Genomic DNA, 24918 nt, shown 5'->3' with positions numbered 1-24918 from the left:
GTATCTTTCTTGTAAGATATAAACATTAACAGACAGACAAATCCTAATGAAATTTATATTTTTTACAGGTATATGTGCTGCATGTAATGAAATTTACATTTTTACAGGTATATGTGCTGCATGTATACACTAAGCTTTATTCCCTTTCCTATTTTAAGATATGTATAGGCACAAAGACAAAATTATCCATTTTCCATGTGATTTGCTTCTAGATATATTATTAGGGACCTCGATTTTTTGATGTGCAGGATTTTTGTCTAGGATGTTAGTCTGCAATGTATTGTGTGTCATATTTACCTTGGTGGCTTGATTTGTTTGTCACTCTAAATTCAATTTTCACTTGCCCTTTTTTTTTTTTCTTCCCCAAGGGGGTAGGGGGAGTTAGGGTTGGACAGTGGGCAACTGAGTATTTTTCAAGAAAAAAAATGTTAAGAAAAAACTAAATGTAATATACTCAATAACAGGGGGTTCACTTAACATGCCATATTTATATGATAGCAGAGATATAATAGGAGACTTTTCTTAACAACCTGAATTAGTTTCAAGTGTGCCATTCTGCTTTCAAATGTAGAAAGACACGGAAACCAATCCTTTATTTTCTATTAGAAAACAGCCACTGTCCCCTATCTCTCATTATGGTGCAGACTACAAGACCTAACAACAAAAATCCATATTATTGATCCAGCCAAGTCTCCACAATTATTCTTCAGAAGGAAGCGCCGACGATAAATTACACCTGCACTGGCTTTTCACCTGCTGTTCGATATAAGTGATCTTTCAGGGCAGGCTGGAGACCTTAAATCGCCAGCGCCCTTGTCAAGGAAGCTAAGGAGGCCCGGGCTTCCCACAAACTGCTTCAGAAGAACTTTTCACCTATAACTTCTAACAATAATACAGGATTCTTGGCAATCAGGAGAACATTTGGGAATGCTGATTAAAATTTATTTTTTCCTTGAAACAAAATACTTTCTGAGAGCTGTAAAGAGGAAGAAGACCACAAAACACCAAACAGCTCTCAGTCATCTCGCCACAGTGAGATAAGGCAAGCACTCGACTACACACTTGTAAGGAGTTGAGGGGCCCTGTCCTTAGATAATGAAAAGCATGTCATATACATTGAACAGAACCACAGGGCAGGTAGGAGAACTATATTCATGAAGGTCCACACTGAGAGGGCTCAGGACCGTGCCTCGCACAGATGTACTCTGTGCGCTGCTTTTACTATCAGTTGGTTTAAATTCCACACAGTCCACTAAGTGTTTTGATGTAAAATGTATGTGAATTTGTACTTTTTCAATTATCTAAAAAATTTATACTAGCTAAATTCAGTTTAGTCTCTTTGTAGTAATTTCAAAAACGCTTGGGTCTGATAGTATTCTCTGAAGAGAAATAGTAAATTGATTTTAAAAATTTCAACTGGTACATGAAAACCAAGATTCAATAATGTTCAGAAACATTATGGCACGGAGTCCATATCAGTAACAAATATAAGACGAGTTCTCTATGAAAATTTAATCTCCTCAAATGATCTTCTATAATGATCACACCTAAAAAGATATGTTTAAATACATACACATATATGTACCCACACGCGACATAAATCAGCTTTGAAATATGAAACTTATTTTATGTGAACACATGCACGGGTGCCCAGGCACACACACAAATATGAAACTGTCACTTAAAAGTCATGCTGAGCAGCATCAAAACACCAAGAAATGATGCCATACCTCTTAACATATAATTACCACAATCTTAAACTCTTCAAACACGGATTCCTTTCTACGGACTGCTGCTGAGACGACCACCCCCCACTACCACCACCACTGGGCCCGGGCGGACGGGCACACCTGTGTGCGTCCTGTAGTGGTCCTTCATGGCGGAGGCCGTGAGGAAGGAGTAATGGCAGGTAGGCCAGGTACACTTGAATGGCTTCTCCCCCGTGTGGAGTTTCATGTGGTTGTTCAGGGCCCACTTCTCGGTGAAACTCCTATCGCACAGGCGGCATGTAAATTTCCTGCATGGAGTGGAGAGAAAAGGATGCAAATATTACCCTCACGGGAGCACCTCGGGCCCAGACAGGTGCCGCTCCAGCCCTGCAGTGTGGCGAGTGCAGGGTGTCGCGAGGAGAACTGCGGGCCTGGTCTGTCATGTCTGTATAACCAGGCATTGATTTTTCTGTCCAGGCCTGGCACTTCAGCCATTTATTCTCTGCTTTGCGGTTGGGCCCAGCGGGTTTGAAAAATTCTGTTACAGTCCAGTCACCCCTGAGGCAAATGTGAGAATAGATTTCACCTGTACAGGCCTACACCACTTATCCAGGGCACGGGCTGTCAGAGCAAAGGCTAAATGAAAAGCTATCCGTACTAAACTACTCAGACACCCCTGCTCTCTGCCAGGCGGAGGCAGCTGGGGCCGGGCAGCACTCAGAGCCCAGCCCGCCCGGAACGGCACACACCACACCGCTCCCTCGGACGACAGACACGCTCCGAGGGCGTCTCCTTTTTAACAAGGTGTCCTTCTGGGTTACCACACAGGTACATAAAAAGTTCCCTTTGATAAGAATAAAAATAAGATTATAAATACAACTTTTCATAAAGTATGCCTTTGAGAAAAAGAAACCTCAGTTATTTCCTGTATGGGATGAAAACTGAAAATAACAGATCAATACTCACGTCAGAAAATATTTCAGCCCCACAGTTCCCAGTTAAAGATCTCTGAATACCTTTAATAATCCAGGCAATATGAACCATCAACAAAAAAACTTTAATACTTTCTCTGGTCGAGCTTCTGTCCCTTTTCACTTGCATTCAGGAAATCACCACTAAAATTTACTTTTTATCTCTAATACGATTTAGTTTAACGCAATCCCTGTGACTAATAAAGTAGTGTCCAGCTAATTAATTCAGGATAAATTCAAATAAAAGCAAATTAAAACCCAGTATTCAAAATTCAAATATTTTAATAAGTTGATAAGCACAACGCCACAAAAAAGACAGACTATGGCAGCTTGATTAGACTATCATAAGTTGGTCTACACGTTTAGCAAGTTGATACAATTTTAAAAATAAGATTATAATATCTGCGTTTTAAATTATGATACAAATAAGGAGATATAAAGAGTATATTCTTTACATAAACGCTTTTAACTAAAATTTTACAAATCTTCTTAGTCCCATAAGGGTAGAAAAATAAATTCCAAGCTCCAATTAATTACTTTTCTCATTTTGAGGCAAATGTGGATTAGTTTAACAAATTAATCATTCAGGTTTCACAAATTCTTAGGAATCGAATTATGAAATTACCTTTTATAAAAATCTCTCTTCATTTGTTATATGTAGTAATATTTTTATAGCATTATATTTTAAATGCAACAGAAGTAAAAACTGCTAAATATTTAAGAAATGCCATATAAAATATCTTAAGTGCTTCATTAATATTAAAATTGCCAATTAATATATTTATAGAATGTATGTGTAGAGAAACTATATTTATACCCCTCAACACAGACCGACTTTGAAATTACTGTATCATTTGATCATTGCTTACTGGTACTAGAGAATGACACACATAACTAAATACTTCGAAATGCACTGTAAAAAAATATCACGTCCGTATATATCTTTGACGGGTCTTCATGCATTTAACATTTCAAAACCATGACAGGGATCTTATTTCCAAGATAAATTCCCCTATCTACTTATTTCTTCATGTATTTATTGTGGATCTAACCTTCTCCTAAAAGAAATAAATAAGGAGGTTAAGTAGATGCTATCTTTTAACAAATAGTTACTCCGGACTGTATTACACCTTTATGAATGACAAAATAAATCCCTCATTTTTAAATCTACCACGATGTACATTTAACAAAATTACATCTATGAAACCTCAATATATGTACTCTATTATTCATACATAATAAAAATGTTAAACTAGAGCTTAGAGCCTGTCATGATATGACAAAAGCCAGATAACAAAGAACTAAGGCCACCGCTTGACTTTCAGAAAACTCACGTGTTTTACAATTTGCTTTACGAAAATAAGTGCATGCACTGGCACTCTGAAAAGAACCTGAAATGTTACCAATGTAAAGTGTCCTTATAAAGACTAAGACCTACTCATCAGTGGGGGGTTTCCTGGGACTGCACAATTCTGAGCCTCAGACACTGTAAACTATCGGCCACCATGCAACAAGTAAGGACGATGTCCATCCAGGGGATCTGCTCTCCTGGGGGCCTTCAGGAAGTCCACGTGGATGTGTCACTAGGACAGAGCCTAAGTGAAAATGTGCAGTTCTGCTCTGCCACGAGAACTCAAGAAGGAAAGCTATCACTGTGTCTTCTGCATGTACTTCAGAAAGACCTGAACACCCACTATACCACAAACACTGCCCGAGACAGTAGAAACAAAGAGGGAAAAGAGTCAGATTTGGCTCTCAAGAAAATCACAGGCTCCTACGTGAGGAAAATCCTTCACAAAGATAACCTCAATGCCAGCAAAAAAACGTAAAAGGCCATCATAAATTTAAAAGAAGAAGCAATTAATGGGACAGGGTGGATTAAAGAAGGTTTCCCAGAGATGGCATTTAATTTCGATGTTGGAAAACAGGTGGAAATGCAGAGCCAGCAGGGAGGACGGGGAAGGGGCAGTGCGGGGAGAGGCAGAGATGGGAGCTCCAGGCCCCGACAGGCGGTGTCAACGGTGGCTCTGTCGGCTGCTGCCCCTCAACTGGGGATGGCCATCCAGTTTCCCAGGTATCAGTGAAGCCCCGGGACATACATTAGACTGGGTTAAATGATATAAATGCTCTTCTATCCCCACATGGTGGTCTTCCATCAGCAATTTCTTGTTTCACTGAATGGACAATATATTAAAAAGAGATCTATTTGGCATAAAATTCGCTAGTCATCTCTCCTTTTGTGCAGGGAGTTACAAAGTCAGTCAGCTGAAGGATGTACAACGAGTGACAATCACGTAAAAGTACAACCTAAAAGGGCAAACAAGATAAGCACACAACAGTATGATGGTGTTTGGTTCACCGTATATCCTATGGCCCATAAAAGTGCCTGGTACCCAGAGCTGTTCCATAAATAACTCTGGACCAATGGGACGAAGGGAACTGGTGGTGAACAGTCTCGTTCCTTACGTAATTTCACCAGACTCAGAGTCGGAATGTGAGATCCGTACACGACAGCAACAGGGGTCATTCAGGCCGCCCAGGGCTCGCGATCCTCATGCTGTTTGGTCTTTTCTCCTTCCTCAGCATTTGTGTTTTATTTTATAAATGTCAATATTTCAAACATACAGAAAATGACAGGGATGCATATCTACCACCAAGGTTTATATACCCAGATGATAATACCCATGTTTGCCATATTTGTTTCATATCCTTTCTCTGGTATTCTAAACATTTTAAATTAATTTTTTAATATTTAAATATTTATGAACTGAATTACAAAGAAAAATGGTATGGCAGGCCATAGCACAGGGACAGCAAAGGTGCTAAGGAGCAGGCCACATCTGGGGGAGAGCAGGTGGAGGTCCACATCATTTCCGCTCTGATGTAATCGAGCTACTTTATAACGTTTGATAAAAAGTTCAAAATGCCGAACAGTGCTATGGACTTGTACTGAAAAAGGGCAGTTTGTCACCTCCCCTTTCCTCAGTCTGCACTAGATGTTTCTACTGGATATAAAGTGATCTTAGAAGGTTTCAAAAGAAAAAGAAAAAATCAGAAGCAAAGTAAATTAAAATGGTACCAGACTTCTCAACAGCAGAGCAGGAATTAGAAGACAATGTAGCAATGGTCTGACCATCTTGCAGGCAATGATCTTAAACACAGAATGTTCTGCGTCGTCGCACCTTCAAGTGGTTCCTACCAAGAGGTGTTGTCGTTACAAAGTCCCTGGCTTCCAGGGATTATTATCCAGTTTTTTGCTAAAACTTCTGGAATAAAACCCATTTTCGTGTGGGTAACTGTCATATAAAAGTCAGTTAAGAGTTCATCTTTGAATGTAAATTCCTAAGTATTCCTAAATTAAATAAGGGCACCTGGATTAAATTCTAAGCATTTTTCTAGTACTCTCAATATATTTACAGTATGTTTATTTACTGTTACATGTGCTGTTTCATCCCCAGCACCACCACTCCAACACACACACACACACGCACACACGCGGAATGGCTCCGAGCCTGTGTTCTCTGTGTTAAAACCGGTGGAAGATCTTCTTCTCTGAACTCACTCATGACATGACTTGTAAAACAGAGTCGTGACTGAAACCCACATCTCTAGACTTAAAATTTTGAAGAGATGATACTAAATATCCTCACTGTTATACATATAACAAAAACTTAGAATTTTCATGGAGGTTTCGCAAGGCATTATGTACATACAAAGTTAAACTAAAGAATTAGTAGGGAGCTGAATTATTTTTATATGAACAATGGTACTATCTTAATAGATACTCCTGCCTTAGACTGTGTTAGAGCAATCGTCTGTTTATGAATGCCTAAAGGGCAGATAAGTTTTGTCAAAATATATAACACTTGTATTATGAGTTGCGCCCCTAACTTTATCTTTCCATATTACTACACAAGGTAAGCATCCTAACAAGAGAGTCTATACTCATCTTCTTCAAATTATACTTTTAAATGTTATTTAAAATTTTTAAACCCTATTAGGTGGGTTATTCAGTCAATTTATTAGCAAATTAATAAAAAATCTGCACATATCTCACATATGAAGATAGAAGTATTTTGATACATTGATGCTTTATTACTTTATGATTTTTGAAATACAGTAAGAATTGTCACTAGTATATTTTTATGTTCTTTTCTAATCTTTCCAATTCAGAATAATTTGGAATACAGTTGCTTTAATGACGCATTTTAGAGCTGTAGATATCCTTTGCCTTTCTCCCGGAAAGCCCAGTCTGGGTTAACATGATTGAGAAACTCAGGCTCAAGTACAGACATGTTTAAAAAAAAAAAAAAAAAAAAAAGTATCCCCATTAAGATGTAAACAATCTTAAATATCCATCAGCTGGGGAGTAGAAAAATAATGAGTTTAATCATAAAATGGAATATCATAATGAAGTTAAAATGAATCAATGAGCTACATTTATCAGCATGGGTTAAACAATCTCAAAAATGTAACTGTATTGAAACAAAGCAAGTTAAACATAGAAATATTAAATATAAACATATGAGGTCCACATGCAAAAACATGCATGACATCATAATTTGTGAATACTGCTTCTTTCTGAGAAGAGGGGTAAGGCATGCATATGGGGCTAGAGAGCTAACTACAGTTGTACATTTTTGTTGTTTTTAAAAGGAATACAGGGGCTTCCCTGGTGGCACAGTGGTTGAGAGTCCGCCTGCCGATGCAGGGGACATGGGTTCGTGTCCCGGGCCGGGAAGATCCCACATGCCGCGGAGCGGCTGGGCCCGTGAGCCGTGGCCGCTGAGCCGGTGCGTCCGGAGCCTGTGCTCCGCAACGGGAGAGGCCACAACAGGGAGAGGCCCGCGTACCACAAAAAAAAAAAAAAAAAAGGAATACAAAGTAAACAAGGTCATATGTTAACATCTTAAAAAGTGCTTTCAGTTTTTGAAAAATTTCACAATTCAAAGTGAATATTTTAATTAAGTAATCCAAAATTTCTTTTCTACATGTCACATCAAGTTAATAAATCATACAAATTCATATCTGCAAAAAAATCAGCAATGAGCAAGATCTGCTACAAATGAAATGAGCTAAACTTTATTAAAACATTAAATAATCATGCAGTTATTATCTTTCAAAACTCTGAAACAAAGGTGCTGACTGATTCAAAATGATTACTTTAACAGTAAACTGATGTTGCAAAACCTTAACTGACAGGTATTGCTGGTCTTTATGAATAAACACAGAACTGAAAATAATACAAGGCTTGTATGATTCCTAGCAAAACAGTCCAATATACTAATGAATCTGTTTCAACAATTTCTAAGTTACTCGGATACTACCAATATGCAGGCTGTTTCTTTGGGATAACAGCCTCCTTTTAAAATTATTATAATTTAATAATTACATAATAATACACTAAGAGATGAAACGAAAATAGAATATGATGGGGTCTTTGCCCAGTAGGGCTACCTTACAAATTTCTGCTGAGCTGCAAATAAAACTGAAAAACAATCACTTTCTTGAACAAAGAAGCACATAAAAGGCATATAAAGACAACCACTAAAGAGCAACTTCAATCTCAATTAATTCACATGAGTCTTACGCTGAAAAAGTATCCAAAAGATAACAAAGCAAAATGAAGTTCAAGAAATTCTGCCATGGTACCAAATCCAATACCTATACGTATCGGAACTGTGAGATGCCTATACCGTGTCTGGCCTAGGAAACATCTGAGGAAAAACATACAATACTGTTTTTAGAATTAAACTACTTATTCATGTAAAACAGGAACTAAATCCACATTAATTACCCCAATATTACTCCAAAGTAATCCTGTTCATCTTAGTTTTATGAGGTTTCAAGTACTATACATATATATATATATATATATATATATATATATATATGTTTAAATAAAATATGCAACTTCAAACTGCATGGAAAGTAAGAATCTCTGTTTTCTCTAAATTGAAAATTGAAAAGGTACACTGACAGGTAAGTAATAACAAGGAATACACTCGGGGTTCCTCTGGCCACCTCCTTCCAAATACTTGCGTGTGCGTGTGCGTGTGCGTGTGCATGTGCACATGCGCACACGCATGCGTGCGTACTAGATCCAAAAAAACCCTGACTCAATGAATGAAGTTATATCCTGAAGCCAAAAATATATAACACTAATATCCAGATTATTTAAATCAGGCTGGACTCTTGAGAGTGAACTGTTCCTGATTATATATAAAACATGAGCATGATTTATATCAAGAAGCCACAAAGACCTAAGATTAGAAAGGTTTCATTTACTGAATTCAACTCTTCAGAATCAAGTGTGGCTTACAGATGAAAGTTGGAAACCTCCTGTGAGGGCTTTGATACAGCACGCAAGGGAGCCTGCTACTTAAGCCAAGAGTCTTGAGTGCATTTTTTGCCCTGAACAAGTGATAATTAGCCTAATTAACAGGCTAGATCCTTGTTAACTAGTTGGAAAAGGAATTTAACCTCATTCTTGCTGAAGCCATCATTTTAAAACCTCTTAAGGTATCATTCAGATTCTAGAAGCTGTGAAATATGTTTTCTGGCCCTTTCAGTTCTTTCCAAAGGTTGCAAAGCTTTGTGTCAAAGTTACTTCTGGGAGGAGCATTGGCAGAATATTAATCCCCGGCTGCCTTAGTCTACTAAGAACCAAGAGAATGACTCATCCCAAAGAAAAACATTCAAGGATTACAAGGGCCATGCCCTCAAGATTGAATTCATCCTTCAAAATCTCATTCCCATGACATTTTTCTTTGTCAAAGAGACCATAAACTCTGGCCTACCCCAAACCATCCCATTAAATTTGACTGGAACTGTGCCCGTTCCACTGCATGTGCTGTATCCAAAACTCCTCATCACAACAGGGGTTAGGAAAGGCTCTGTGTAAAAGACAGTAAATATTTTCTACTCGGTGGGCCCTCAGGTCTTCGATGCAGCTTCTCAACTCCGCCTTGGTAGCACAGAAGTAGCTGTGGACAGTACATAAACAAGTAAGCGTGGCTGTGTTCCAATAAAACTCTATTTACGAAAACAGGCGGTGGGCCTGATCTGGCCTGCAGACGGTAGTAGGCCAATCCCTGGCTTAGGTGAGGTCGCATCCCCCCACCTGCACCCCCCAAAAGCACCCTGATCTGTACAGGGTAAAAGAATCTGAATCAAGCACTGCTGGCAAACAAACGTCCACTAAGCCCCTTCGCAGGGTTTGAGAAGTTGGTTCAGTCCTGAAATAGTTCCTGTTTCCTGCAGGGCTTTCAAACGCCAACATGAGAAGAACAGGTGGAAGGGATAATACTGCATATGAGACCCATTCAGTGCAGGCTGCCCCGTCCTTTCCAAACTACCCCCTTTCAAGTGTGTCACAGAGCTGGAGGGCTTGCAAAGTTGAAATAATTTTAACTAACCATAGAAGTCAGGTCCTGGAGAACAAGACACATATTAAATTGCCACAATCCTCTAGTCTGGACTACATGAAATTTTATCGCTTCAGGTTAGGTAAGAAAACACTGGATTTACGCAAGGAAGGTTAAAACAGCAGTTACAAATAAAGGACTAATGTTACTGTTTAAAGACCATATAAAGAGAATTTCTTTTAAATCATTGCTCTTACTGATATAAATAATTTGAGCTAAAATGACAAAATGCATTTCAAACCCCATTTACACATTCATCCCAAATGTCTTGACTGATGTTCAGTCTTTGGACATTTGTAACACAAGCCTAACAATCTTCAGATTATAATAGCTCAGCTACTTCTATATCAATTGATCAATGTTTTAAAAAGTATGTATTGGAATCTACTGTGTGTCTAGCAATGATTCACGCATGTACAGACCTATAAGCCTCCCCAAAAGGAGCCTGTGCCTCAATGGCAGACACTAATGTCAGTGAAATAATTAGAACAAAAGCTCACCACATTTTGTTGGACTTTTTAAAAAGATGTTTAGAAAAAGCATCAGTGAATATAGAGTGAAGCAGCTGGAAAGGCTTCATGGATGAGGTGGAGCTTCAGGTGAGTCTGAAAGGACAGAGCAGACTCCAGTAACAAAGGCGGCAGGCAGTGACAAGCCTGGAGGAGGGACAGGCAGAGGTGGGGAAGGTGCTGTGTGTGTGAGCCCTGAGCTGATCACGGTAGGGGAGGGAGTGGGGAGCAGGCTGCACAGAAGCGGGAAATAAAGTTGCATCCTTTAAGCTGAGCCAGACTGAAACGGCCCTGATAAAAAGACAGAGAAATCTGACTTTGATATGACGAAAGGAACCACCAATCTATTTTTTGTTTTTCTTTTCCCCCTCTCCGATCTCCCTTCCATTGTTTGTTTTTCACAATTATTTGACTATAATTTTCTAAGGAGCTACACGTGGCTTTATCCTTCACAAGTGCCCATGATCAAAAATATACAGTACACTTGTATACAAGCCACAAATATGTACATGTCTGGGGAAAAAACCTACCATAACAATGTGCACATCTGAGATTCATGACAAACTCATTTATACACGGGGACAAATAACACATAATCTTACAAACAGCATGTCAGCACTAACAAAGACTGCTATGTGTCAAGCTATATACCTACGGATGCTATAAAAATGTTTATTTCAGAGCTGAGAACCTCACAGACTGTACCAGTTGCATGTCAGTGGAAAAAGGTTTTACTAAGTTTTCTGATGCCACCCTTGCCAGTTCCAGTATTAACTGTTTAGAATGTATTGGTTGGTAAATATGAAGAAGGTAGATTTTACCAATAAGAACAAAAACAGGCTTATAGAAAGAAGCACGAATTTAAAAATCAACTACAAAATCCCCTCAAGTTATTTTCTTTTTTTTTTTTTTTTTTTTTTTTTTTTTTGTGGTATGCGGGCCTCCCTCTGTTGTGGCCTCTCCCGTCGCGGAGCACAGGCTCCGGACGCGCAGGCTCAGCGGCCATGGCTCACGGGCCCAGCCGCTCCGCGGCACGTGGGATCCTCCCAGACCGGGGCGCGAACCCGGTTCCCCTGTATCGGCAGGCGGACGCGCAACCACTGCGCCACCGGGGAAGCCCCAAGTTATTTTCTTTTAATTTTTAATATGTTAACATTAAACACAACTGATATATTAATGGAAGCTGAGTGCAAACAAAAACGTCTGTCCCAATTCAGACAATCTGTCACAGTCCCAGTCATCAAGAAACTACGATTTGTAAGGGTTTTATAAAAGTCATAAGGTCTTCACACCGTGGTGTTACATTATTATGCCAAAAAATGTGTCATTCGCGTTACTATATGAAACTTTACCTGGACAAATATACATTGTAAAGAACATCAGGCATCTGTATAGAATGGATGATTCCAATCCCCTTTTGCTAATAAAGCTGACACTTTCATATGAATAAAACTGCTCAGTTCCTGGCATGCCACTGACTCAGAAATAATATTTGGGGTCACATATTCATGCTGCTGGGGAAAGAGAAGTTAATAAGTGTCTGGCCTTGGACAGCCTCTCTGAGCCTCAGTAGGACCATGTAATTTTTATTCCTGGTGTGTATTCACGTCAATATTTCTAAAAATACTGAGCACGAGACATCATTTTATATTAACAGTGTAGATCACTGGTGTTCTATAAATAGTAAAGCATGAGAATTATCTATTATCTCACAATTGTTTAAAACAGCAATAATAAGAAAGTCATGGTTCCCTACTTGGATTCCTTTCGGCAGTCCCCGTCAGCTCCAACTCGCCACTGAAGAATTATCAGAGTATTTTAAAAAGAGCAGTAGTTTTCTTAACAAAATTAATAAGCCGAAGACAACAAGGCTGCTCATAAGCAGTGCTTGGGTTACACCCCTAACACAGGAGATTTACATCTGTTAATACTACAGCACTGTTAGAACCAGCAACTGACACCAGTGTATGTAATTCTCTAAATATTAACATTAGTTAAGGGACAGTGGACCATCACTATTTATCCAAGATGCGACTTCATACAGGACTCAAGTACACAGTAGGTTAAATGGAAATGTACAAAATAGTATTGCTCTCTACCAAACAATTTAAATTCACCTTCGATATATGTATAAAAAACTATATTTTTCTCCTAAAAAAATATTCTTGTACAATAATACTGGAACATGTTCCACAGACCCGTGCATCTTACATACTAGCAAATATGGGATGTTTACACTCTATCCTGTAGGTCCTTATGTATCTACTTTGGAAACAGAATTTCTAGACATTTGAATAGACTTGCCAGATTTAGAAAGGGCTGTCCACCCTGATGGTGACTGTGTGATTTGCTGAAGCAGGAAAGGCAGCCTTTCCAAACTTAGGTATTTCATTGTCGTGGCCTTTGTCATCATCTCGGCCTTCTAGCATGTCAGGATGATCTAGGGAACCACTTGAGCTCAAGGTAAGATTAGCTAGAAGGGTTGAGATGTATTGCCCGGTAATCTCGGAGTTCAGTACGAAATTGACCCTTTCCGAGACCTTAGTCCGAAGAGCAGCGGTTACAGTACACTTCTAGAGTAAATGTCTTGGAGCATCTGTGCACTGCAGCATCACCAAGACATGATGTGAGTTCAGAAGATGAATTCAGCGTAAATACTGCAGAGCCTGATACGGATCATCACTTGCTTTATTTACATCACAATATTCTGACATTCATATATGTAGAAAGATCACGTTGTAAGGGATTTGATCTGTTCTTTTCGAAATAATAAGTTCAAGGGAAAGTGCTAAAATTGGATTAACATGAAAAACAAGTTTTTAAAGAGTTTTAAAGTTATTCTGATTCAACTGAGAGTAAGTAGTTACATACTAAATAAGCAGTTAAATACTAGTAGCCTCTCCACCATTTTCTCACACATGTCCACCATGCAATGGGTGTGAAGTAGCCTGCAATGAAACAGGAGTAAAACTATAGAAAGTGCACACATATATGAGGTACATTTGGGTGGAAACAACCTCCTAAATGCAGGGCAAAGCAATTAATTTAGCTTCCTTTCAATACAAGAGTATTATTTACTTAAAAAGTTGGATGTGTACAGCTATGGAATTCTTTTCTGCAAAAGAGATTTGTGGATTTCATCTACTTCTCATATATTCTAAATTATTTTGAAAAGATAAATTCAGACAGGCATCTATAAACACTGCATATAGATCATTCCTACTAATTTTTCAAATCTTCAATACCTCAAACAAAAGACTATGGGGAATAACATTATCATTTACTATGTACCTTCCAGCATTCAAAATATTAAACTAAGTTTCTAATATAATTAAGTGCATAAGCAAAAACAACTGGAAGGATGTAGGTGATAAAATATATTTATACTTGGAGCAACTGTAGTGTTAGGGAAGCTAAAATACAGAATTAACTGAAGCTATCAAAATGACATTAGCAACAGAAAAAGACCTTTCAATTATGGGCTGGGAAGGAATAAAAATGAAAGTCAAAAAGGTTGCTAGTTTAGACTTTATGAGACAAAGAAAGCAAAACTGCTCAACTCTTTGTATCACTACTATATTTTTATTAAAGACTCTTCAGACTGAAATAGACGGAAATGAATTCAAGTCCAAGAATTATTTCACGTAAGGCAGTAACAAGGAGGCTTCTGGCCAAGTGGGAGCCGCCGTGAAGGTGCCGTGAGGGTCAGATCTCCCCAGGCGTCAGGCGGGGCCAGCAGAGTCCAGGGGACAGTCTTTGAGCAAAGGCACCTGGAAAGGGTGCGGCGAGAGGAGCCGCGTGGGCCCAGCAGGCAGGGACCGCGACACCCTGTTCTCCTGCCACTCAGCCACACCCTGTGTCCTGCCCAGCCTGGCACACAGGTGTCTGCGATCAATGTCAGACGCAGCCCAAGGGCAAGACCTGACCTACCCAGGCCGGCAGCTGATCGCAAACGCTCCCTTGACCTGAGAACGTGAGAGTCTCGTGATCTTCAGCAGCCCCCTCTCCTGGTTCCTCCCGGCCTTCTGAAGCCTGCATGACCCACCCGCACTCCTTTGGTGACCTGTACTCTGATGACATCCACGTTTATATCTGAGGTCTAGCCGGTATTTAGCTGCCCACACGACGTCTCCACTGGGATAGCCGACAGGCTTCTCAAATGTCCCGCGTCTAAACCTGGCTCCCAGTCTCCCCCAACGGAACCTGCTCTTGACAGTGGTTTTGCCCGTTTAGTGAATGACGTGACTTCATTTTTCCCTTTTCCCTTCACTGTTCATGCCCAGACCTTGGTGTGATCCGTTACTCTTTATCTCATCCAATCCACTGGTAAATCCTGTGGGCTGGACTTTTCAGATATATTCAAAGTCTGGACACTTCTATCTACCTCTGTTGCTACCACTGGGGTCCAACTCACCGCGCTCCCATGTCAGGACCATCACCAGAACGTCCAGCAGAGCTCCCAGCCTCTGCCATGACCACCCCCTCCCTTCCTGCCGTTCAGTCTATTCTCTGCATACTGCCAACAGCGATTCTGCTACAGCATGAGTCAGACCGCGCCAGGCCTCTGTTAAATACCCTCCAATCTCACACAGAAGAAAAAAACCAAAGTCCTTGCAGAGTCCTCCAGAGCCTGACATGGCCTGAGCTACCATCATGTCCTCCTTCCCCCCCTGTGCACACCCCAGGCACAGCGGCCTCTTGGCAGCCCTGGGCCACGCCCCACGCAATCGTCTTCAGGATGCTTGGGCACTCTCCTCCCTGCCTGAAAGACTCACGGGGCCCCTCTCCCACCCGCAGTCAGGTCTAGATCACTGGCCACCTCCTCTCTGACAGAGGCTCCCGTGCCACCTGTGGAGAGCTGAAATACCCCACCCAGCACTCCTGGCTCTTCCCTCTTTTCCCTTACTATATCATCACTATTTTAATACTGGCACATATTGGACGTTCAGTTTTGTTTGTTGAATTTCTCCCCACACTGGTATGTAAGCTCGTGACAGCAGAACGTTTGCCTGCTTTATTTTCTGCTGTATCCCCAGGGTCCAACACAGGGCTTAGCACATAGTAGGTGCCCAGTAAATAACTGCTCAAATGATTAATTAATTAAATATTGTAAAGGGACAACATTTACAGAATTAAGTTTATTTTAATATGCAATATATCAAAAATACACACACACACCACACATATACATATGTATGAACAGACAAATAGAAACAGTAGGGACAGATTCACTGTGAATAGTAGTAACCTTGGCTGGGATCTACGATTTGGCTGAGGAAGCCTGGAGGGAGAGGAAGGGCATCAATCGGGGAGAAGGGAACTTTTACTTGGCACTTTATATACTACTGTATTAAAAATATTTACCAACACACATTCCATTTTTAAAATACATATATGTAAGCAAACAGAGTTTTAAAAGCATAATTCAAAGCAAACAGGTTTAGCCAAAATAAATTTTTAAGTAAAATTTAAAAGAATCACTAATTTTATCTATCACTGGCTTTTCTATGCCATACTAACATACAATGTTATTGATACATAGCTGAAACAATCAGAGTACCACAGAGAGAAACAAGAGTTGAGATAGTTGAGGCAGTGTAAAATCAGATCTCTAAAAAGAAAGACATTGTTTTCTTCTCAATTTTTGAAGTCAAAAACCTCACTATATGTGCATTCAGATAGTTCAGACATCAGTGTTCAATGATTTTATAAGCCTATACTGTGAATACCATACAGCTGACAGCTAATCATAGATACTGTTCACTGTTACTGAAGAATCTTCTGTTTGCCATGAGTAACCACACAGTCACAGTCACAGTTCTGGAAGAGATGGTTCTAGGTATTCAATAATAAAAAGATATTATCACATTTTTGAGACAGTCAGACCAGCTCTCACTAAAGACCTACCCTTATTCTACATTTCGTTTAATTCTCTGTGACACAAGAGTCCTGATCTTATTGTGGCTTATGTGCCACTCACAGGCTGACTGCACACCACCTCACGCATATTGACTTTTGAACTCTTTACTACTCTCATTTACATATATTCCCTAAAAGACCCAAAACAATTCAGGGACATTAGATTTTCAACTTCTTGATATCTTTCACGGTAGTAAGGGCAGGAAAGTGATGTATTAAGAAACATTTATAACACTTAATAATCCTATATAACTAAAATTTATTGAAGGCTCAAAATATAGCAAGAAGTATTCTGATAAATGACTTTCCCAATGACATGTTTAAAACTGCAAACAAAGCTGCTTGAAGGAGGCCATGCCACAGAAGTGAAACAGCCACCTTGACACCAACTTAGCTGAGACATCAGTGCCTTGGTTGTTCTTTTAGCCTGAATTTCTACACATGTCACATGCAATGGAGTTCAAACAAAATACTTCCAAAGTATGTCCCAACAATAAAACCCGACAAGTCTAAATTCAGTTAAATTTCCACTTAGTCTGGTCCTAAGGATGTGTTCCCAAAGACCCAAATTCATGAAGCGATGCTACCAAAGGCTGTCCTGTCCAGCAGAGGAAAGAAGGGCTCTGAGGCCAAGAGTCAATCAAATATATCTGTCTGGGATCAATCAACCATCATTGTTGATGAGAGATTCTATCTCCTGAAAGGCCCTGTCTTTCTATTTGTGGGGTCTATGTGCAGTCCAAATGCTAGTTAATTCTCCACTGGAATAAACAGAAGCTTGAGCTTTCTACTCTTTAATTTGTCGAAGACACTAAAACAAAACAACAGAAAGTGACAATCTACTAAATTATGCTTTATAATAATAAATTATAGCTTTATAATAATCCAAAACCAGAAGTACAGGTATGGGAAGGTAAGACAGTAACAACAGGAAAAGAACAGAGAACACACCCTCAAATAAGCTGCTCTAATGCCTCACAGAGAGCAGGTGCTCAAACAGTTACTGAATGGATTGTTAGTGACTAAAACTGACAGACTAGGATTGAAAACATAACAGTAAAAGATGAATAAAAAGAGACTCCTATATATAAGCAGAAGATACAGATGAAGCATTCCACAGGAATGTACATGATGATATTCACAGAAACGTGCCTAAGAGCTAAGAACTAAAGAAAAGGGGCCCAAAGGTGGAAGAGACAACTGTCCTCATTTCTACAAACCACCTCATGGAACATCCAGAGATTGTGCTGTACATTTCCAAATATTGCTAACATTCTTCATAATAACCAAGTTTATATTGATTACTGGTATCTACTACTCTTCACAAATAATATGCAATAGAGCACTAAGAAATATACACAGAGTCACTTAGAAGCAAGAGAGACAGAAGAAAAGTACTTAGAATTAAAGCCCGGGTGAAAGATAATTAGGAAAATTTCCTTTGGGGAACAACAAAAGTGAAAATACTAGCACATTTTAATTGCTATCAAGTAAACAAGACCTCTGAATGAATTTTAAATTTTACCTGAGCTTACACAGATCTGACTGGGGGTTAATATGGTGGACAGAGTTGGCAACAGAGGAAAAGAGGTAAAGAGGTAGAATTAAAGAACTCAATTATCAAACCTTAGGATTTATGTTTCTAAATAAGTTGATTTAAAAATGTGTGCAATTTGACGACTAATGAAACCAATCAGAATTTGACTAATTATGTGACTTTACTATCACGGGCTAATAAAGTAATATATATACATGTACTTTGGCACTCAGGCCATCAAAACAAAGATGACCACAACTTTACAGCACACAGAGCAGAAATTCAATTACGCACTTACGCCTCAGGACTGATATCAGTGTGTCTGATATGTATGCTTTTGTATACTTTTTATTTCTCTCCTACTGCTCTTCTTAAAATTCTTAGAAGAAAAGCCTTTGGTCACTCTCAGACATGTGTGGCCACCTGTACTAGGGCAAGTGAGCATCTCCCTGGGGACCCAAAGGTTGCCTCTGCTACACTCAGTTCAACCTGACTGCTGCTCGCTTCAGAGACGCGTCCCATAAAGTTTCTGATCATAAAAGACTGTGGTCCAGGATTGAGGTTTCCTCTTTGTTTAAAACAATCACTACTGTTCCCAATCATTTACAATTAGCAAAGAAATCATTTATTTGGTAAAACCAAACTGAAGATTTGAATGAAAATTTAAAGAAACGGAATAATCTTACAGAAATTTTAAAGAAAATTCCTGAAGTTACATTGCTTATCCAATGAGTGAATATCAAAGAAGACACTACTCACAATTAACACTTGCTATAATATAGATCTTTCAATCATGGGAAGATACAATATACTCACTGAACAAATATATGAAAACACAGAAATCATTTTTAACTCTGAGTTTAAAGTCATAAATTCAGATTAAAAAAACTTCAATTTCTCCTCAAGAAGAGGATTTATTTTACAGATTCTTAAATACCCACATTCATAAAGTCATTACTATTCACGCTCAGCAAATGAAATAATTAAAAGTTACTTTTAGAATGAAAAACTAAAGGGTGCTGAAAACAAAACATAAAAGTCAATGAAATAAATATATATAGCAAGTAAAAGCATCTTAACAAATCAGAGAAGATTCCCTTTGGACACAACTATTCAATAGTTATTGATATGGTAGGCTACTTATTCCTAGAAACTATAATTAGACGTGATGTATTCTATCCATTTTCTCAAGACGTAAAATAACCAAGCTAATAAATACAGTTATTCCTGTCCAGAACACGTTGTCTATTCCTTTAGCTGAAAGCAAACCTCTAGTAAATTCCTATTTATCTTCTTGCCAATCAAGGAATGAATGACTGACACTAACGCAGTCTTATCTGGGCCTATGTCTGCAGCACGTTCTGCTAAGTGATGTCACTGCTCTAGCAGACGAAAATAAGCAGATTATTACAGTGACTAGGAGCAAACTAAACATTTGGGTTTTTGCATGGACAGATTCACACACTGTCTGTCAGATAAAGCACAGTCTGCCTGCTGCTTACACAACAAGAATGTGCCTGACAGCTTCTTCCCAGGGTTAGTATCTGATTACATAAATAGGCCATTCCCCGCCATTCCTAAAAACTGACAGTCTGTCGTAGTTTATAGCGCAATTTCGGACTATCAGCTTTTCTGTCTTGCACACAAGGCTGATGAACATCAGAGCGCTTCCTGGAGGTCCAATCAGGATTTCTCACTGCCTGATTCTGGGCCATATAAAATGTGGTGGACACAATGGAGAGGAAAAAGACAACGAGAAAACTACTTCTGATGACTGCTCCTGAGGCATACACTGAAGGGTAAATCACGTCAACACACTTAGTGGGGGGTGTGTGTGTGTGTGTGTGTGTGTGTGTGTGTGTGTGTGTGTGTGTGTGTGTGTGTGTGTGTGTGTGTATCCACAGTATTACCTTTGACATAATTCAGAGGTATATAATGGTTTCTTTAAAGCTAATGGTTTTATTTATAAAATCAAATATAAAGCACAATCACACAAAAATTATGCATTTCTATTTTTACAGTTGCTGTGATTTTTTAATGAATGTTTTTGTATCATTCCAGCAATGAAACGAAACGCCAATGACTTATCAGGGTCATGTAAAACCCTAACACTGAGCTCCACGCAATGTTTAAGAAGTAATCTGCCGCTAGTTAACACCTTCCCCCCCTATCCCCACCACAACATCCAAAAGAAAACTTATCACATCAACGCACTAGCGAATGTTGATGAGTGAAAATATGGCTTAGAACCCACTTTGGCAGCAACAAAAATGGCGGTCAAGAACCACACATGAGCAAATGGTGTGTGTATAGATGCTACGAGCTTTCCTAAAAGGTGAGAGCCTGTATTTTGGTCTGCTAGGCAATAATACAGCAGCAGCAGCAGCAGCAATAAATAATGGTATTTAGTAGTATCATCACGGTCCTGCAGTCTACTGGAAGCTCACTTACAAATTATCCCTAGTTAAACACCGATCATTTAATAATTACATACTTCTCAAAAAATAAAGGCATGAGGTGTTCATTCAAAATGGTCTGGCTGATCAAGACAGATCAATTTCCCTTCAATAAGGAAAAATCAGGCAGCAGTCATTTGAAAGGCATTAATGAGTATCTTAATTCCACTGTTAGGAAATCACGTGTTTCTTAATTTTCTTCCTTGGTCTGACACTATTTGGGAGCTGCCACACGGAGAAAAATTCAAGTATCTCCACTATTAAATGTCTCTTGAACATCCGCTACGGGCCAGATCCTATCCTGTGCTCTGGAAACACAAAGATGAACAGGACACGGGCCTGCATCCTCAAGGTATGTAAAATCTGATAAGGAAGAGAGACAAGCAAACACAAATTATATTTCAAGGTAGTAATTTATCTTTTCACAGATAAATGTATTTTTTAGATTCAAATGGCAATCTTTTCCAATATTAAACAGTTCTCATTTTCAGGACAATGATCCGTAAAACCTATCCTACACTTTTCTAGTGAAAAGAGTTTCTTCCTCCTTAATCTTCTTTCTGCCTCCTAAAATAACCCATCTCAAGTGACATTAATGATTTCGTGAAGCGTGGACCTGAACAATACACACGTATAAAAACCTACCTGGAACTACAAAAATGACGTGTACTCTTCCCTATCAGAATGATTCCACGTTAGCTTTTTATACTCTTACACATCAAACACCAGCATTTAGCTTAAAATGTCTTACTGCCTAATACTAAATGTATTTCGTCTTTTTCATTTGTTCCTTGACACCAACACTAAAGAACTGTCATAGAAATAGTTTTGGGAATCACAAGGGGTGAGGTACCTTACCATGGTAAATAATCAGAAGTCATAAACACAATATTGTCTCTCTTGTAATTTCAGCCATAACTTTCAAACATTCACACCCAGACAAACCAGATGAAATATGTTGCTTCAGGTCAGCTCTGATGGATGCCTCAGAAATAGCAACATTATTGCTTTAATTTTATTATGTACCACACTTCGTGACTGTACACTGCAGAGTACAATAAAAACTCCACTACACAGCTTGAGCACTTAGTAAACAGATCAAAAGCTACTGTAACAAACAACTTGTCCTACTCAGGGTCCATTAGTAATACAACTTGTTGCTGCTCAGCTGAGGAAGCTCTTCCTTTTAAATCGGGTCAACGAAGAAGAAAATATACAACAATCCGAAATCTCTTATACATGTGATTTTCCAATCACATGCCCAACAACTTTGAAATAACTATTTAAACAACTGGGATAAATAAAGAAAAAGGGAAGGTGGTTAAACAAGGGTAAAAAGAAACGGCACAACGCGATTTGTAAGCTTTCAGAGCAGCGGTCACTGCCCGTCCCCAGACAGACCTGAAGGTAAGAAACAGCGATACATGTAGTGCCTCTCTCTCAAAGACTATATCGACTTAACGTTTATGAAGAGACTGCCAAATTCAAACGATACGGCAAAAACAACCAATGACTACTTTTCCAGGGTAGGTGGTGTGGCGACCCCTTTGCTACACAAGACAATGTTTCTATAAATAAAACTGGCTGAATTTGAAGCTCACCACTGTATTAACAGTAACAATGGGAAACAATAAATGAGGAGATCAAAAAGGGAAAAAAACAAAGCTAATGATATTTAAGGTATCCTGGGAAATTTATATTGTGAGTAAGCAATAGCAATGAATTATTTAAAGTCAAGGAAAACACTTGTGGACAAGTGGGTGATGCAGAGTAGACGTGTGTCACCACTTCTGGAAGGAAGGAAGGAAGGAGAGAAGGGTGGAGGGACACGGGGAGGAGGAGGAAGGACAAACAGCCAGCGAGCAGCACGACTCCAAGGAGGTGAGCGGCCGCGCAAGCAGACATCGTACAACGCATCTGAAGGAAGGAAGGAAGGAAGAGAAGGGTGGAGGGACACGGGGAGGAGGAGGAAGGACAAACAGCCAGCGAGCAGCACGACTCCAAGGAGGTGAGCGGCCGCGCAAGCAGACATCGTACAACGCATCTGCCGTCGACAGACAGACAAAGGACTTGAGAACTCAGCAGCTCATGCATTTTCGCAAGCATAAGCTACTTGATCAACTCTTAATTTTTACATAATTCCAAAGTTCGACATTAACGGTAAAGCAAATTCACAGCCTTACAAGTATTCAGGTGTGAATTTCATATGTATTATATATTTTTTTAAACTAATGACTGACAACGTCTGATGTTTTTTTCTAGAATTCGTTATTCATTTGCCATCACAGCAATCAAGAAATTGAAAAGGCAACTCACTTGATGAGCATCGATTCCACCAGGGCCTAGCCCAGTGCCCAGCACCTACCAGGTGCTCAATAAACAGAACTGAAAAAAGTTAATTCTTTTCTTTATTTTGGTATATAAGAAAGTTACATATCTACAAAACACTTGTGAGCATTACTGAGGAATATGAAATAAGCCTCAGGAACTACTGAATACAGTCTGGAGGTGTGATTATTCCCCCAAAATTAGCAGAAGGAAACAACTTATTCATAAATCACATTAATCAGTGGTGTCTCAACCATCTGAAACGTTTCGAATATTAGCATCTGATGCGCCTGTGAACAGTCATTGCTACCGGTGTACAAGAAATGCTGTAATTGGTTTAAATCGGCCTGGCCCATCTGTCTTTAATACTCTTATTACAAGGCAGTAAGCAGAGAACTATTTGAGCTGCAGTATAAGCTGTAAGATCTCTACTTGTTCTTAAATCATTTAAAAATAATGAGAGCTTTAGCCTTTATCTAATTAACAAGTGTCTTCTTTGAATTAGGAAAACTGTATCATTTGGCCCACGGTTGTTTAGTAAATTGGCTGGTGGCATGCAAGCTAATGCAGGGGAGCAGTTCCAGTGTCTTGTTCCTAGCTTCTTATTACTTGAATTATAATTCAATGATCACCTTAGATCATGGGCTATTCATAAATCAGAAGCCTGACATCAGATGAAAAATTGTATTAATATATGAAACTTATTATATAGTACAAACTGCTCTCTTGATAAATTACATTGTTCAAACTTGACAATGATTGCATTTAAAACATTATTCCTGTTTGCTGTTTTACAGACTGAAGCCTCTTCATGAAAAATTTACAATGCTCCTCTGTGTTTTGGAGTCAGAGGGCAATAGTAGCAAATGGCAGGCAGAAACCATACTTTAGATTTGCTGGCAGCTGCAGAGGACAGAAAACACTTCTAAGGATAGGGAGGAGGCCCTCAGCTGCATCCCCTGCATCTCCATTGCTGGCTTTATGAAGATACTAATTGTCCTCACCAGCAAAAGCATAGTGAATAATAAAATTTTAATTTCAGCTTACTGGATTGCTTTCTTCCCTCATATAGGTGTTTCAAAGAAATTTACAGTCATAAATGTTTCACAGAAATTTACAGTGTGAGAGGAAAAAATAAAGGGGCCAACCCATGAAGTTTAATTTGAATTGAGGCCGGGCTCCTCAGATGATGCATTATGACAAATGCTTTTCGCCAAGGCTGACTGGGTAACTCAAGCTGTAGCTCCATATTATTTACATTAATTACACGAAGGCGGCTTTGTTAATGGTGCATTCTGGTGCGGGTCGCAGCATGATATGCTAATGATCGAAGAAAAATCTGCATCTCCAGTATTTATGATAATTTGCAATAGGAAATAGGGTTGCTTTTATTTCTTTCTCCTCACTGGAATAAAAAAAGTCAGCACAAAACAATTTTATTCAGAGAAGAAAGGAAAAAGTTCTAATCGCCAAGACATTCAAGTGTTATAAACAAAAGGGAAGACTCTTATTGTTGAGGGTCTTGTCACAGCCCGTGACAAAGTGATAATACGGCAGTTCAGTGTGAGGTGTGTATCCAGCTGAACTGAATGGGAGAAAGCAAAGATGGAAAGTATAACTTCCATCCCCAAATTATCTCCTGTTACTGTGTGCTCCCCCTCCCACCCTCCCGGCTCACAGCTACCCTCAACAGAAAAGAAGATAAGCTTCAGATAAATACTGTTAATTTACGCTAAGTTGCATTCATTATATGGAAGGCTATTATGCTAGAAAATATTTGATATTCTAACAAAATCCATCACAACTTGTAAGAAACTTATGGTAGGATCGTATAAAATTCCCAAAGGTTAAAATTGCAAAAACATAATAATTTATATGTATTAAATATCAGCACATCTTATTCATATTATTATTCTTGTAAATTATGTCTAAATTTATAAAATGTTAAAAGTAATAGTAATTTCACCATTATGGCTTTTTGGAGTATAAAATCAAAGAGACAAAATTGTCCAAAAAATCAAAAATGATATATTCAAAACACCAAAGCTTTTCTGATTATTGA

The 24918-nt window shown here is 39.0% G+C and overlaps 1 protein-coding gene across 12 annotated transcripts in view; it reads right to left on the bottom strand.

Moving 5' to 3' along the window:
- Nucleotides 1–24918, bottom strand: part of ZNF407 (zinc finger protein 407) — a 537200-nt gene that overhangs the window by 299688 nt on the left and 212594 nt on the right. For all 12 annotated transcript variants that reach the window (XM_055080461.1, XM_028480250.1, XM_055080463.1 and 9 more), the window contains exon 5: nt 1851–2017. In XM_055080461.1, coding sequence (XP_054936436.1) covers nt 1851–2017 — 167 coding nt within the window. The remainder of the gene's footprint in view (nt 1–1850; nt 2018–24918) is intronic.

Source organism: Physeter macrocephalus, chromosome 19 (assembly GCF_002837175.3).
Source record: "Physeter macrocephalus isolate SW-GA chromosome 19, ASM283717v5, whole genome shotgun sequence".
In the NCBI taxonomy this organism is placed as follows: Eukaryota; Metazoa; Chordata; class Mammalia; order Artiodactyla; family Physeteridae; genus Physeter; species Physeter macrocephalus.
This window is presented reverse-complemented; position numbering and strand designations above follow the sequence as displayed.